The sequence below is a fragment of the Adiantum capillus-veneris genome, chromosome 15 (genome assembly GCF_014529385.1).
Source record: "Adiantum capillus-veneris isolate H3 chromosome 15, ASM1452938v2, whole genome shotgun sequence".
NCBI lineage: Eukaryota > Viridiplantae > Streptophyta > Polypodiopsida > Polypodiales > Pteridaceae > Adiantum > Adiantum capillus-veneris.
The window spans coordinates 47,978,999-47,993,890 of NC_140945.1; the positions used below are offsets into that span (position 1 = coordinate 47,978,999).

At 45.6% G+C, this 14,892-nt stretch overlaps 1 protein-coding gene across 2 annotated transcripts in view; it reads left to right on the top strand.

The window, feature by feature from the left end:
• The window catches only part of QPT (quinolinate phoshoribosyltransferase), a 158,242-nt gene that overhangs the window by 113,847 nt on the left and 29,503 nt on the right, over window positions 1-14,892 (top strand). For both annotated transcript variants that reach the window (XM_086530328.1, XM_086530327.1), the window contains 2 exons: window positions 7,683-7,746; window positions 7,814-7,896. In XM_086530328.1, the coding sequence (XP_086386454.1) occupies window positions 7,683-7,746; window positions 7,814-7,896 (147 nt within the window). The remainder of the gene's footprint in view (window positions 1-7,682; window positions 7,747-7,813; window positions 7,897-14,892) is intronic.

The following is a 14,892-nucleotide window of genomic DNA, read 5'->3' on the forward strand; positions in this document are numbered from 1 at the left end:
GCCTGGAGTAATCATCAATGAAAGTCACGAAGTAAAGGTAATTGCCCAAGGACGGAGTTTGCATGGGCCCAAAAATATCACTATGCACAAGCTGTAACCTGCATGTGGCCCGAATTGAACTATCCTTTGGAAACTTAGAACGCTGCATCTTACCGAAAATACAGCCTTCACAAACATGTTTGATAGGTCCTTCAAGAGGCGGCAAAGAAGCTACCATATCAGATTTATGCAAACGCAGCAAACTAGCAAGATTCAGATGACCAAAACGTACATGCCAAAGTTTTGCATCTGAAATAGCCCTTGAATTTACAACGGCATTTGCAAAATTTTGTCCACACTTGTTATACAAAGTGAGCTTATACAGCCCACGGCACAAAAGGCCAGATGCAACAATTTCATCACCAAAATTGAGATCCTGAACTGTACATCTGTCATCCACAAATTTGACTACAAGTCCAAGTCTAGCAAGTGCGGATACAGACAAGAGATTCTTCTTGATCCCAGGTACATAAAGTGTATCAACAAGTGTGAAGGAACTGCCATTTGCAGTAGTAAGCACAATCTTTCCAACTCCCTGAACCGGATAAGAGGCATTGTTGGCACAAGTGATTGAATTCCCATGAGGGACAGACTCGAGAGAGGTAAACAATTCACGATGTGAGGTAATGTGCTTTGTAGCACCACTGTCGAAATACCACACATGTGAATCTGCAGCAACTGACAAGCATGCATCATGGACAGCAGGATTGTAAGTGCACTCTGCGCTGAAAGTCCATTCTGCATGAACATCAGCAACACAGTCTCCTTTCACAGAAGACTCAACAATGGCTGCATTTGTAGTGGAACCACCCTCTTTCTTCTTAGCCTCTTTGGCCTTCAACTTAGGACACGACTTGATCAAGTGATCATTAGCTTTACAATAATGGCAACGCAACTTCTTTTTGCCCTTATCACCAGAATTTCCAGACGAATTGCTGCCAGCAGAAGCATTAGGAACAAAAGTTTTGCCACTCGTAGCAGAACCATAAGAAGTGGCCGCATTGCTGTTACCACTCTTTCTATGAGAAGCAATAAAAGCCTGTTCAACTGCACGCTACCTAGTTCTATTTTTTCTGGAAAGTGACTCTTGCAGCAGCAATGTGCATAATGCATCAAACTTGACAACTTTAGGATTTCCTTGGGTGATCAGTCTCCAAGTACTAGAAAAAGTCTGGTAGGAATCTGCTAAGGCATCAAGGACAGTCTACACAAGGGAATTGTTTGAAATGACTTCACCTGCAGAAATAAGTTGCTCATTAATATCCTTGACACCAGCATCTTCCTCATGCATTATCTTCGACTCCAGCTCTTTACGCAACAAAGCAATTTTAGCCTCATTGCGCCTTGCATAAAGACCTGCTAGAATATCCCAAGCCTGCTTTGCAGACTTTGCTGAACGAATGTGAGGAACAATGGTGTGCTTCACAGACAACGCAATCAATGCATGAGCCTGCGCATCCTTTACATCCCAACGAGCTTGTTCTGCCGTAGGCAAAACAACTCTAACAGCAGCAATCGTTGCAGCAAGACCTGCAACATCCTCAACATCGCCTACATCCTCAGAACCAGGACGTACATCAATGTCCTGCACAATGTTCCAGACGCCCTTTGACACAAGAACATGTTGCATCATATAAGCCCACTTAGGGTAGTTGTCCCCATCCAACGTGTCCTCAGCAACAAATATCTTGAACTACATTTGTGTTGTTGTCAGCCATAGTAAATGCTGTACTTGATGTGAAAACTGCCCGAAAATAGGAGAAACGGAGCGGGAACAACACGTGCTATATAGCACAAATCGTAGAAGACTATGAGGCACCTGTTATGCAGAAAACGGCACTGACAAAAATTCTACACAAAATGACGAAATAGCCTGTGCAGTACTTCGTGTAGTGGAAACGAAGGCTGAAATAAGCTCGAATCAAAAATCTGAGCAGACTAAGCTCTACGAGCTGACCTGAAATTTTTGTCGACCTGCGAACGCTTGCCAAAGCTCACTGAAATCGGAGAAAGTGAGTAGGCGTGTGCTGGAGCAGCTGGCGACTAAGCCCAGGAGGACACAACCTGCTCTGATACCAATTGTTGGAATTAGGGTTACAAAGAAATGCGCACAGCTTGGAGAAGACGAAGGAAGCTCAAGGCACACAATAGAGAGAGTGTTACTTAGTGTGAAATGGAAAGATAGATAGCCCTAGAGTGATGGGCGTACATACAATGCTCGGGGGAAAAAACCTCCTAAAGAGGGAAAAAATGCCCCGGCGGTCCTAGTGTGTTCACACACATCACTACCACATGTATATGGTAACACTTCAAGCATTGCAGTTCTAGATCATAAACTACCATCTGTGCTCACTTCGAGCATACTCCTTTTTAGCATCATTAAAGCATCTATTGGCCCTTTAAAGCTACATCTGGCATACATTCAGCATGAAACTTGGCCTGTTACCAAGCCCCGAACACCGTTCATTAATCAAGTAAGCTTTAAATAAGCTCGACGTGCATTTTCCTGGTATATTTCTTAGCATGGTAGCGGAGGTGCATGACAATGTGCATGTCCAAGCCGGCCATAGTTGCATACCCTCTCTTGCACAAGACAACATTTCAGCATGTAGGCACTTTACCGTGTAAACCACTCTTAGCTTCGCATTTATCAATAACTGATATTCAGCAATTTTGAAGCTTGGTCGTGAGGGCTGAATTGGGCCTGCTTGACCGAACCTTTGCACCCTGTAAATGCAGCCCTATGGGCGCTTGTAGAAGCAGAAGACCTTGGGGATTGGCAAGAGCACCGGGCCCTGCCGCAATAGCCAGCAGTTTACCAGCGTTTTCTCAGCAGGAAGGCCAGTGTTTTCAGCTTTGGACAGTCAGCGTTTTCAGCCCAAGACAGCCACAGATTTCTGCCGTCGTCGTCCTCGGCGATAGCTCTTAGCCCTTAGCCTTGGGGTTGTAGACCCAAGCCATCGATAGTGCTAGCAGATCCGACATTCATCCATAGAGCCGTCGTCATCGTTGTCGTTGTAGCGGAGATAATGTGTCGTGCCCTCTATAGTGGGTGCTCCTCAGTGCAGGAGCTTGTTGCACTGGAGCTTGCTGTAACACAAGGGATGAGAAGTTTATTGATGGGGGTGACTCGGGAGGTGTAGAACTGGTTGAGGGATTGGAGGTAGTTGTAGGGGAAGGTAGGGGTAATGGGACTGGTGGACTTCTACTTGGCAAGAAGGGTTGACCCTTCCCGTGGTAATACTTCAAAGGACTTAATAGTGGGCTTTGTCGCTCTTTTGACTGCCTTGTATGTGTCATGCACTAACCAAAAACCCACCCAAGCTTTGGGCAGGAGACCTTTAACTTGCCGAAAGCTGGTCCAATCGCCACTAGACCAAGGTGAGAGGGAGACTAGACCACTTGGTTGACTTGGACGAGAGAGACTAGACCAAGGCGAGGGACTAGACCACTTGGGTTTACCTGGACCAGAGAGACTAGACCCAACCTACTCCTGGCTAGACCTGGACGAGAGACTAGACAAGCAGGTCTAGACGAGCAGGTTGAAAACTAAGCAGGTTGAGGGAAGACCAGACGGGACCAAGCTGAGGCAGGTGCAGACCTGTGCGAACAAACCGAGTGATATAGAGAGTTAAAACCGGTAGCTCCTCGACTGGACTTTCGACGGAGTGAGACTTCTGTTGAGCTCCCACCAGGCGTGCCAAAAAGAGAACACCTGTAGCGAGATAATGTGTCGTGCCCTCTATAGTGGGTACAACTCAACAGATCATGAACAACAGGAACATCGACAAACTCAATGAAATCGATACAGACTCTGGCATGGCAACACACTCATCTCAAGCCCAGATCTCATAGGTACAGTGGGGGTGTCGAGGCTCAACTGTGCAAGGATGGTGCAGACGTGTTGTGTACAACTTTGATGAGAGACTCTAGATGACTGACCACACAAAAGTAGATGATGTTGCCTACTCACGATGGAACCAACCACTCATATGTATCTCGTAAGAGCCACCAACAGCTGGGAGATATCCCAATCCAGCTAAGCCTATCTCCTAACTGAGGTGGTGGTGATCTGGCCACGGTGTCCACTGGACCACCATCCGTAACACTTGCCACGTGTCACAGCTCAGGCGAGAGTCGGCCCAGTGTGAACTCAAGCCCAACTGCAACTAATTGCTTGTCCCATGCCAGTGACACTGTAACCCTGCTACAGTCTTCATTGTCGTCGACACAGTACCTTAGCACCTAGTATCCCTAGTACCTTGTGCCTTCGCTTGGCATAAGGACCCACAAACCCGTGAAGAACCTCGTCGTCGTCGCCTCGCCATCGTCGTGGACACAGATCCAAAATACCCATCAAGAATCTCATCGTCGTCGACATAGACCTCATTAGTACCTCATCATCGCCGTCATTGTTGTTGACCTAGACTCCATCGGTACCTCGTCGTCGACATCATCATCGTCGGCATAGACCCATCAGTACCTCGTCGTCGACATCATTGTCTTCGACATAGACCCATGAAGAACCTCGTGGTCGACACAGATCCACAGAACCTCGTGGTCGACATAGACTCCATTAGTACCTCGTCGTCGGCATCATTGTCATCGACATAGACCCATCAATACCTCGTCGATAATAGCATTGTCGTCAACATAGAACATCTCGTTACCTTAGTACCTTAGTACCTCAGTACCCTGCAGTATCATCAGTACCCATTAGCATCAGCATCTCTGCATTTAGTCATTGTATAAGCATTGTGCAAGAATAAAAAAAGTACTTGCTCTTGCAACAAAGCAAGGGGGCCCTTGAGGTTTCGGGACCTGACGTGCAGTGTCGTCTCTTTTCTCTCTCTCTCTCTCTCTCTCTCTCTTGTGTCTCTCTCTTTCTTTCAAGTTCAGTTCAATTCTTTCAAGTGAAGTAAAGTGTCTTTTAAGTCCTTAAACACTTCCACTGCACCTGACATTGGTATTAGAGCTCTGTGTGTGCTTCGGCTTCGAGAACTCAAGCGAAAGACCAAGACCCCAAGAACCATCAAGAACCCAAAGAACCTCTCCCAGGTTTTTTTTTTTCTTGAATGATTCTTCGAGTTCCGGTCCCGGACTTATTAGCTCCCATCTTCATTGGTATGTCTTTGAAGGAAGATCAACATCGGATACACGACAACCCAGATCTTGAGTACCAGGATCTACTTGCCTTGTATGCGGATATGGAAGGAGTTGGAGACAGGATCCCTAAACCTCTTATGCATTCGCATTCGCATGTAGCGTGCATCCACTTCTGTCGACAAGAAACCCTTGGAATTACCTCCGAGCATCCTTACCTTTCACCTTTACCCGCAATGTTTTCACAAGAGGACTATTCGAGTGGTCGTACTTGCTCGCAAGGCAGAGGCAGCACCAAGGCTGGTATTTTGCGACAGTAGTAAGGCTACCTGGTTACTCTTATGGTAGGTGTTTACATCGCACCAAACCTATATCCGTAGTATCCACCCGTTTGGAGGAATCTTCATCGGTTATGCATCCACAAGCATTAGAAACAGTCAGCATCAGTAGTACGGAAAGAATCCAAAGATAGAAGTTCGGCAGTTGTGCCTCACTTTCACCTTCAACAAGGGGGGATGTCACGTGCGTACTTCACTTGCGCTACGTGGACATGCTTCTGCTATATTCTAGCATGAGTCATTGGCTAAGGACTGAGCCTAGCACCTCTGTGAGCCTCTAGCAAGACGTGCATGTCCAGGCCCGTCATAGTTGCATACCCTCTCTTGCACAGGACAACGTTTCAGCATGGAGGCATTTTACCGCCTGAACCACCTTTTAGCCTCGCGTTTATCAATAAGTGATTTTCAGCAATTATTAAGAGGATTGAATTGGGCTTGCTCGACCCAGCCTTTGCACCCTATAAATGCAGCGCTATGGGCGCTTGTAGAAGCAGAAGACCTTGGGGATTGGCAGAAGCACGGGGCCGTGCTGCAATAGCCAGTAGTTTCCCAGCGTTGTCTCAGCTGGAAGGCCAGCTTTTTCAGCTTTGGACAGCCAGCAATTTCAGCCCAAGACACCCAGCGTTTTCAGCTTTAAGTGCGAGCAGATTTCTGCCGTCGTCGTCCTCGGCGATAGCTCTCAGCCCCTAGCCTCGTCGTGTGAACTCGTTTGAACAACGATAATCTAGTTCTTCAATAGATTACCTCCTACTGTGGGTAGGACATTACAAAAAAACCACTCCTCGATTTCAAGAAAAAAAAAAAGGCTTTTACTAAGGTTGAGTACCCTATGAGCCCACATCTCGTACTCGGTAAGGGAAGATATGGTAGTGCTTTTCGTGCAAGTGAAGGAAGGAGCAAGCAAAGGTTACAGCTTGTGGTCGAGGAATTCCAAATGAAGTCCCAATTTACTTGATGAGTGGGTTTGCTCTCAGATCGAGTTGAGGGATCATCACATTGAGCATTTGCGCTCTAAGGATCTCTAGAAGGGAAGGAAATCTCTCAAGTTCACTGAAGCTCTAACACAACATGAGTATTATTTACACCTTTTGGGTAGTAAATCTTGTTGTCACGGTGAGTCGATTACGAGTTGAATTTTTGTTCTGCTAAACAAAGTAAGATGAGCCAACTTCTTTTCTAGGAACTGGATTGGCATTCGAGGTACCTGTCTTGGGCTCCTTTTTGCCGTAATGATATTCCGACATGAGAATCCCTATTTGAGATGTGCTCGATCGCTCTGAGTTTCTCTACTGAGAAGGGATTTTCTGATGGTCGTTGATCATTGAGTAGGCTACGTGGATTGACCACTAAAGTAGCAAGTTATGGTTGTAGCATACGCTTCTTCATAAGTAGGTTGAGTAATATTTGCATACTGCTGGACTGAACATGAAATATTTTGTTCGTGCGTGTAATGATCAGCCAACCGTTCCAAGACGGAAATAACTATTTTAACCATATATGGGATAACATCCCTGAGAATCAAAGTGAGCTTGCTCTATTGTGAACTGAGTTCGTACATACGATCAGGGAATGCTATGGCTAGAATTTTATCTGCCTAAGATTTTGCAAGCCATCATTGATACTCACACGGTGAAACATTTTTGATGACTTCCGCCAGAAACAGATGCCTATGGGCGCCAAGAAGACACTATGAATGGTAACAACCTGTAAGTGGAAAACGCGGAAAGAGGTGCTGCAGTGCACGAGGGGATCTTTGGATTAAAACAGTTGGCCTATCTTTGGATTGGAGAGGATAATGTGAATGTCAAGTCATGGCTGAAAATGTCAGGGAAGCAAGCTTGGATGTGAGCAAAAGCTAAGCTGAGCACTCTAGTAGTGTGTGGTACTCAGACTCTCGAATTTGCAGTGAGCATATTGTGTATAGTTGATGTGACTCTTCTCCATTGCCCTAGTACCCCATGGCGCATCGAAGGGAGTGGAAGCTAAGCCGAATTGCTGCGATAGTGCGTATGGCCGACATAGGCTCAAGCGAGTAAGCGCGAGTATGGTTTCCTCTTTCAGTGGTTTTGTATTTGGGGGCAATATGGTAATGTGGTCCTTTATTAGGTCTTGCAAATTCCAAAAGTGTTTTTTATGGTTTTGATTGCAGTTGTTGATATGAAACTTATTGTGAGTTGTAACAATTCTCCATCTGTCTACCAGATGGATTGGAGCGTTGAAGATGGGGATGTGTTATCGAAGGGCTTGCAGTTTGGTTCTGTTTTTGGTAAGATCTTGCTCGCAAGTTCTCATTTTCTTGATACAGCTCTAATTAATGAATTTGAGTTTTACAGGGAGTGCAAGGAGCATTTTAACCGCTGAGCGTGTAGTCCTCAATTTCATGCAGCGTATGAGTGGCGTTGCGACACTTACTAAGGTAGGCAAGTTCTGGTTTCATTGGGCATCGTACATTGCTGTTGTATGTATTATACCTATTGAGAAGGTGAGATATTGCAAGGGGAAGCATATGTTATTGTAGTATGGAATTTTTCTACTGATTTTTGTGAGTTTATCTATTAGATTGCATGTTTCTCAGGTAGACATTAGATCATGAACCACATCGCCATAGGCTTTAGCATCGTATTGATAAAGTGATATTTGGGGTGTTGTCCTGGTGGAAACTGCATCTGCTCAATATTCCCCGTCCAAAAAAATCACGACCTCCCCACATTTCAGTTAACCCTTTTCTTATCATATGATGCCATGGGCTGTTTTACCAGTTTGTCATGTCCTATTGAGAGCAGCCCTGGTTATATCCAAGGGTGACTGCTCCTCATGCTTGTAATCATTGTCAGCAGTGGATATTGACTAGCTTGGTGGCCTTTCGGTTCCCACCCCCATGATCTCACTTGTCTAGGATGATCTCTCTCTCTCTCTCTCTCTCTCTCTCTCTCTCTCACACACACACACACACACACACACACACACACTTTTTTTTTGTAAATCTGCTTTGATTACTTTACAAGTGGGAAACCTCAAAGCAAGGAAAACCCACGAAAAGAAAGGGATACAAAAATCTGAGAACTATAAGGCTCCGAAAGCTCGAAACAGTCAAAGTAAATCCTGTAGGCATCAAGAGTGATGTCTCCAACATCATGAGCAAAATGTAGTGCTTCACCAAGAGATGATTTGAAATAGTGGAAGGGGTCAACATAGGTGCCGTGGAACATTAAGGAGTTCCTATGGTGCCAGATAGTCCACAGGGTCCAAAATTTGACCCAAGTGACGAACACTGCAAACTGAGAATGCGATGGCCGAAGCACTCCAAAAGCCAAAAGCGTCTATGAAAAGAGCCGGAAGGAAAACGCAGTCGAAGAGCAGTCAACACTTGCCGAATGAAGGCTCTGGAGTGGCGACAACGCCATAGCAAGTGTGGCACGGTCTCCTCAGCTTCAAGGCATCTGGGACAGTGGGGAGGTGCAATATGCCGAATATGCAACACACTGCCAACAGGTAGAGCTCCCACCAAGCAGCGCCACAAGAAAACCCGTTCCTTCAAAGGTAGATGACTCTAGCAAATACGAGACATTGTGTGTTGCCACCACAAGGATGAATCAGAGAGCAACCACAACCGATTACCATGATGCACAATCACACACAAACACACACAAACACACACACACGTCTGTGTATGACCTGAGGGTCGTAGACTACTTTACATCTACCCATCACATCTTATTATGCTGCTCAGAAAGAAGCAAGCCTCCAAATATGGCTATAGATGTGGATATGTGGGAGTTTTACATTGGACTATTCATAAGACTAAGGAGGTCGCATGCATTGCACAGAAGTTTCCCAGTTATTGTGTAAGGTGCAGCGGAAGTGAATGTTGAAACTTTGCTCAAGATGAGTGCTCCGAATTGTGCTCAAGGTTCCTTTTACTTACAGAAGGGAGAGCCTTTCGTTCCTCTAGTGAGAGAGTGCAATGGACACAAACAACGTGGATGAAACACTGTGAATGAAGGTGTTGAGATTGAGAGATAGAGAGAGAAGAGTACGGCACTAGAATGTTGTCAAACCTTCCTCCGAAGGCCCCACTCTCTATGGCGAGAGCGGTCTACTATCGATTGCACAAATCTCTATAATGCTTGGACTTGCCGACGATGTCGACGACGATGAGGACGATGACGAGACGGGCTGAAATCTGAAAATGCTAATGGCTGAAATCCATTAAGAGATTTCAGTTCACAGACCTTTCAAAATTCAGCCTCATTAACAATGCAATGCTTAAAATGAACATATTGATCATAAAACTTAATGACTTAAGACTCAATGCTCAATGAGAAAACCAATGACCATAAATCATAAAACCAAATAACAACTAGAAACATCATGTCCATGGCATCAGCCAGAAGTCGGCATATACCATACAAACTGAATAAAGATCCAAAACAAAGTACTGTGAAATACTACAATGCCATAATAACAATAAAAGTCTGCTGCAGCCTGTCCTCCAAAGCATGCAGTCACCAGTGTGCACTAAGACGTGCGGCCTCAAAAGTCTGTGTCAGATGCGGAAGATGAATCGTCGGTAGAAAGCAAGCCCCCCTCATCAAGGACATTGCCCTCCTCATCAAACTCAGGGTCAGGCTCAGCATATGTCAACTCTGGTACAAGCAGCTCTGCACCACAAGCCTCCTCAGGCATATCAGCAATCTCTGCATGGATGAGCTAGACAGCTTCATTCGCTCGCCTGCGAATGGAGCGAATAGGAAGCTTCCCCCTGCGAATACTCTCTCGTCTCACAGTGTCTGGATCTCCTCCGACCGTGCGTAGAGGAAGGCTAAGAGCTCGTGCATGTGATCTAGTCACACGACGATCCACGCTCTCGAGCTCTTTATGCAGCTCTTTGAGAATCTGCTCCTGCTCGTCTCTAATCTGTCGGTCCACCTCCTCTGGTCTAGGATCATCTACCATTTTCAGCTCTGTCGCATCAACCTGTTGAAGAGTAAAATAAAGTTAAATTGACTTATTTATGGCATATGCTCGTAGGTTGAGTTTACAGTGGCCAACATCAAGATAATTACCTGTTTGGGTTGCCCCAAAGAATGGTAACTCCGCACGAGCCTCATGTTGGCTCTCCAATACACCAACTTCTCCAACTGAGAAGTGCTAAGGCGATTTCGAATCTTCGTGTGTATGAGAGAGTAAGCACTCCAATTGCGCTCACATGCTCCAGCCGAGCAATCCTGCTCAGTGCTCAAGCAAGAGCGCAATCATCAACGAGAGAGTGACAAGTGTCAAGTAATATAAAGATGAAGTTAAAAGTTTAAAATGATATATACAATGTAATCATGGATGGCAGTTTCCTAACCTGAGAAAGGATACGAAGAGCAATGCATTAGAGGTTGGGAAGACCAACTCTCCCATACGAGTGCCACCACGTCAAAGGATACTTTGTGGCTTCCTTCCTCAAAGAAACTGCTCTCGTGAAAGAAGCGCCAATGCCATTCATGTAGTTGGTGAATTCCTTGTCTATCCCAAGTTGATCATCCTCTGAAAACATGAGCCCAACATACTCTGATTGTTTTGTGCTGACCAAGGTATCACTCCATAGCTCTGGCTACCTGTAGAGAGGATGAAGCATGGCAGCCATCGCATGTATGGGACGGCTCATGAAAGTCCAGCGGTTCTCAACACATCCCAATAAATCTGATTGGCTGAAATATCAAAACAACTTGTCAATACAAGTTATAACTTAGACTTGATGATTAAAACAGACAACCATTAGAACATGAGGAATCCTTACCGATCAATAGTCAGCAGATTGCATTGGGAAACGTGGTCTTTCATCTGCATAAACAGATGATAGACTAGTCCCAAGGTCGATCCCTCCATATCCGTCAATCGAAGGAGGACGTAGACTGGCTTGGGTGCCACTGAAAGAGCGTGCACTTCCTGCCAAAAGCTCTCATCAAGGATCCGCCTCTGCAAGTATTTTGTAGATTCATCTTGCGATCTTGACATGCCTTGCCATTTTGAATCCACCACTGTCTGTAGTAGTGGATCTCTAAGTTTGTAGAGCCTCTATAAAACCAAGTAAATGTAGGCAAACCTGGTTTTTGAAGGTCGAACCATATCCAAAGTGCTATGGCTGCGGAAGATAGCAAGAGCCTGATGTTTCTTGCGAAAGAATGTGGTGACCTTGACTACATCTGCAACTATGGGCTGCACCCATGAAAGTTTGCCAATATCCTCCATGAGCAAATCCAAACAATGTGCAGCACATGGAGTCCACACTATGCCAGGAACTGTTGCTCCACCATAAATCCCATTGCCTTGCAATTAGTTGCATTATCTGTCACCACCTGCATAACATTCTCCTTGCCAACCTTCTCTATGGCTGTTTTGATGTGACCAAAAATAAACTCAGCGGTGATCTTTTCCCCTGCTTTTCCTGCATCCACAGCACGCAAGAAATAGGTGCCCAAAGCAGAAGACACAAGGATATTGATTATGTGTCGTCTGCGTATGTTTGCCTAACCATCTGAGATAATGGTGCATCCAAACTCCTTCCATCCAGCTTTCACAGGCGTAAGTGCTTTGTCAATCAAGGCCTTTTGTTCATCTAACATAGTGGTGCGCATATTTGTGTAATCAAGACCCGTCCATGTCTCAGTAGGCCCCACCTGTGCAATGGCTTTTACCATTCTTTTCCACTGATCTGTGCGCAAAACATTGAAAGATATGTTGCACTCAATAAGAGTGCGACATATCTTCATCTTTGCCACCCTCTGACGCTCTTTCACCCAAGCCTGAGAAGAGATGCGACTAGGCAAAGTGGTCTGCGTTGGTTTTTGAGATGTACCTTTTTCACGTGGCAAGGAATCCTCACCTTCACCACCAACACGTGCTCTCTTCCTGGAAGTAGGGGGTTGCATGGAGGCCGAACCTCCTCCAACCTCTGTCTCCGCACCTAAAGACTTCAACTCTCCAACAAAAGCATCATGTAAAGCATCCTGTGTGCTGGGAGCACCTCTCAAACCAGGAGCACCAACAAGAAAATACTCTTGAATAAGCTGCTCCCTCAAAGGTGGTGGTATTTTCTCACATGCACCAATCTGATTAGTGCACCCGATGCCCGTCAAGTGCTTTTTGACTCGCCTAATAGTGCTGGTGTACTGGTCGCCACAATACTTGCATTGCCATAAGCGTGTGCCGGAACCTTGCTGAGAAGTGGTCGTGATGATGCTCAAAACATTGGTGTGGAGCGACCAATTGGGGTTGGTTTTACGCGGCATAATGAATCATGCACATTGCAAATGCAAAAGAGTGCACACACATGAGGAGTACGGAGTGCATGGTGGCAGAAGCAGTACCTTTTCACGCGCGTAGCTCGGCTCTGCAGGACTGTGTGCAGTGCTCTGTAGACTTCTTTGTAACAGAATAGAGACTCTTTTGCTACAGTGGTCGATTAAAAAAGCCTAAGGCTTTCCCCCCTTCACACTAATAAGCCCATCTAAAAGCGCCCCCTAGCAGAATTTGTCCGAGTAGAAAATGCCCAAATTTTTTTTTATGCTGTATTGTACCGTATGGTACGTATTGTACCGTACCGTACGGTTGTACCGTACCGAATGGTACCGTATGTACGTACGGATTCTACCCTGATTGCAACGCTGAGGCTGATCTCCAAACCAAAAACGCTAGGGCTGAAAACTGTCCTTGCTGAGGAAATCTGCTAACGCTAGGGCTGATCTGCTGTCGCTGTGGAATCTGCTAACTGGGGCTGACCTGCTGTGTCTTGTTGTCGCCGAGGCTGATCTGCCATGCAAAAACGCCGAGGCTGGTCTGTGGATGAAAAACGCTAGGTCCTTGCTATGATGCAAAAACGCTAGGCCTGGTGGGGGTCCTGTTGAGAAGGTGCTTGTTGAACCGAAGTTCTTGTTGCCTCTTCTGCCAGAAAGTGCTAGGGCTGGTTTTTCTTATATATTAACTTAGTGAATTTTCCCTACCTAGTTCCCAACAAAATCACTAACACCGGAAAATGCTCCCGATGGTTTCTGATGGTAATGCTGATGATCATGCTGTGTTCAACCAGAGGATATGCATCTACTCTTAAGTGTCTGGACATGCACGGTCTGCGAACAGACTCACGAAAGTGCCATATCACTTCCTATTTTAGATTGACTTGACTGAACTGAACCCTGGTCATGAAGTAGCTTGTCGACGAACACATAGGGTTGGATGTGTCACCTGACATCCCCTCCTTTTCAAAGTGAGGTATTGGTACCGAACTGTATGGCGTCGAGGGAGATCGCCAACAGCTTCCGGAATCCTGGAAAGGACTCTTCGCCGGCCCACTTTGATGCATGGGTCATGCGATACTTGAACTTCATAAAGGGCTACAATGCTTGCTTCTTTGGGTCGCGCCGAAAGAGACACAAAGTCTTCTGTGGCTCTTTCAATGCTTCAACTTCGTCTAGAGTCATGTGTCTACCTTCTTCAAGAATCTCCGAGGATGAAAATTCCTGAAACCACTTCCAACACAAAAACATGAACATACCCATTCCATGTAAAGTGATTGGAAATGTTCTATTCTCTCGAAAAAACTGGGCATGCAATGCAGATGAACAAGGTGACAAAGTGCCAAACCGTATCAAACACACACAAACAATGGGGTCGAATCTTGACTTTCTGATCTAAATCAATCAATTGTGGCAAATCACAATGGAAATGCCTATGCTTGACGCTCAATCCTTCTTGTGCTCTTTCTGATACTGTGTCATGCCAAGGAAGAGACATAGAATGTGACTTCCTTGAATGCATACTTTTCAGCTTTTCATGAATCATCCGCATACATCCGTGCTCATTCATGAGTGAATCGTGCTCAGCGTACAATATGGCATGCCTATGAAAAGGGATCACATAAAGGCGCTGACTAAAATACAGGAAACGATCACGAATGAAACACTCGAACAATGCCTCCTGACTAATCATTCGAACACATAATACTTCCTGGGGGGTTTTTGTGGACCTAGACTCGAGAGCCAAGATTGGTTCTTCTTGAGGGGGTTCTTTGGACCTTGACTCGAGAGCCAAGATCGGTGCTTCGTGATTGATCGTCTCTGCAATGAGGTTAGCTTCACTAGAGAAAGTATCGACTAACACATCATGCTTGTGAACAATCACATCATCTTCATGCAAATCATCGTGCTTGTCTTTATCATTCAAATCATCATGCTTATCATTATCATGCAAATCTTGTGTGTCATGGTTTGGAGAAGAAGAGATTGAGAGAGTCTCCTTTTCCCGAATCTCTTGCATCTGTGCATGCACTTGAGAAAAGAGTCGCAACATCTCTTTCATGTGTCGGGTGCTCTGTTTGGCCGCCAAGCGCGCTTGCTTACGCTCACGCTCCAAGTCGGCCTTTCTT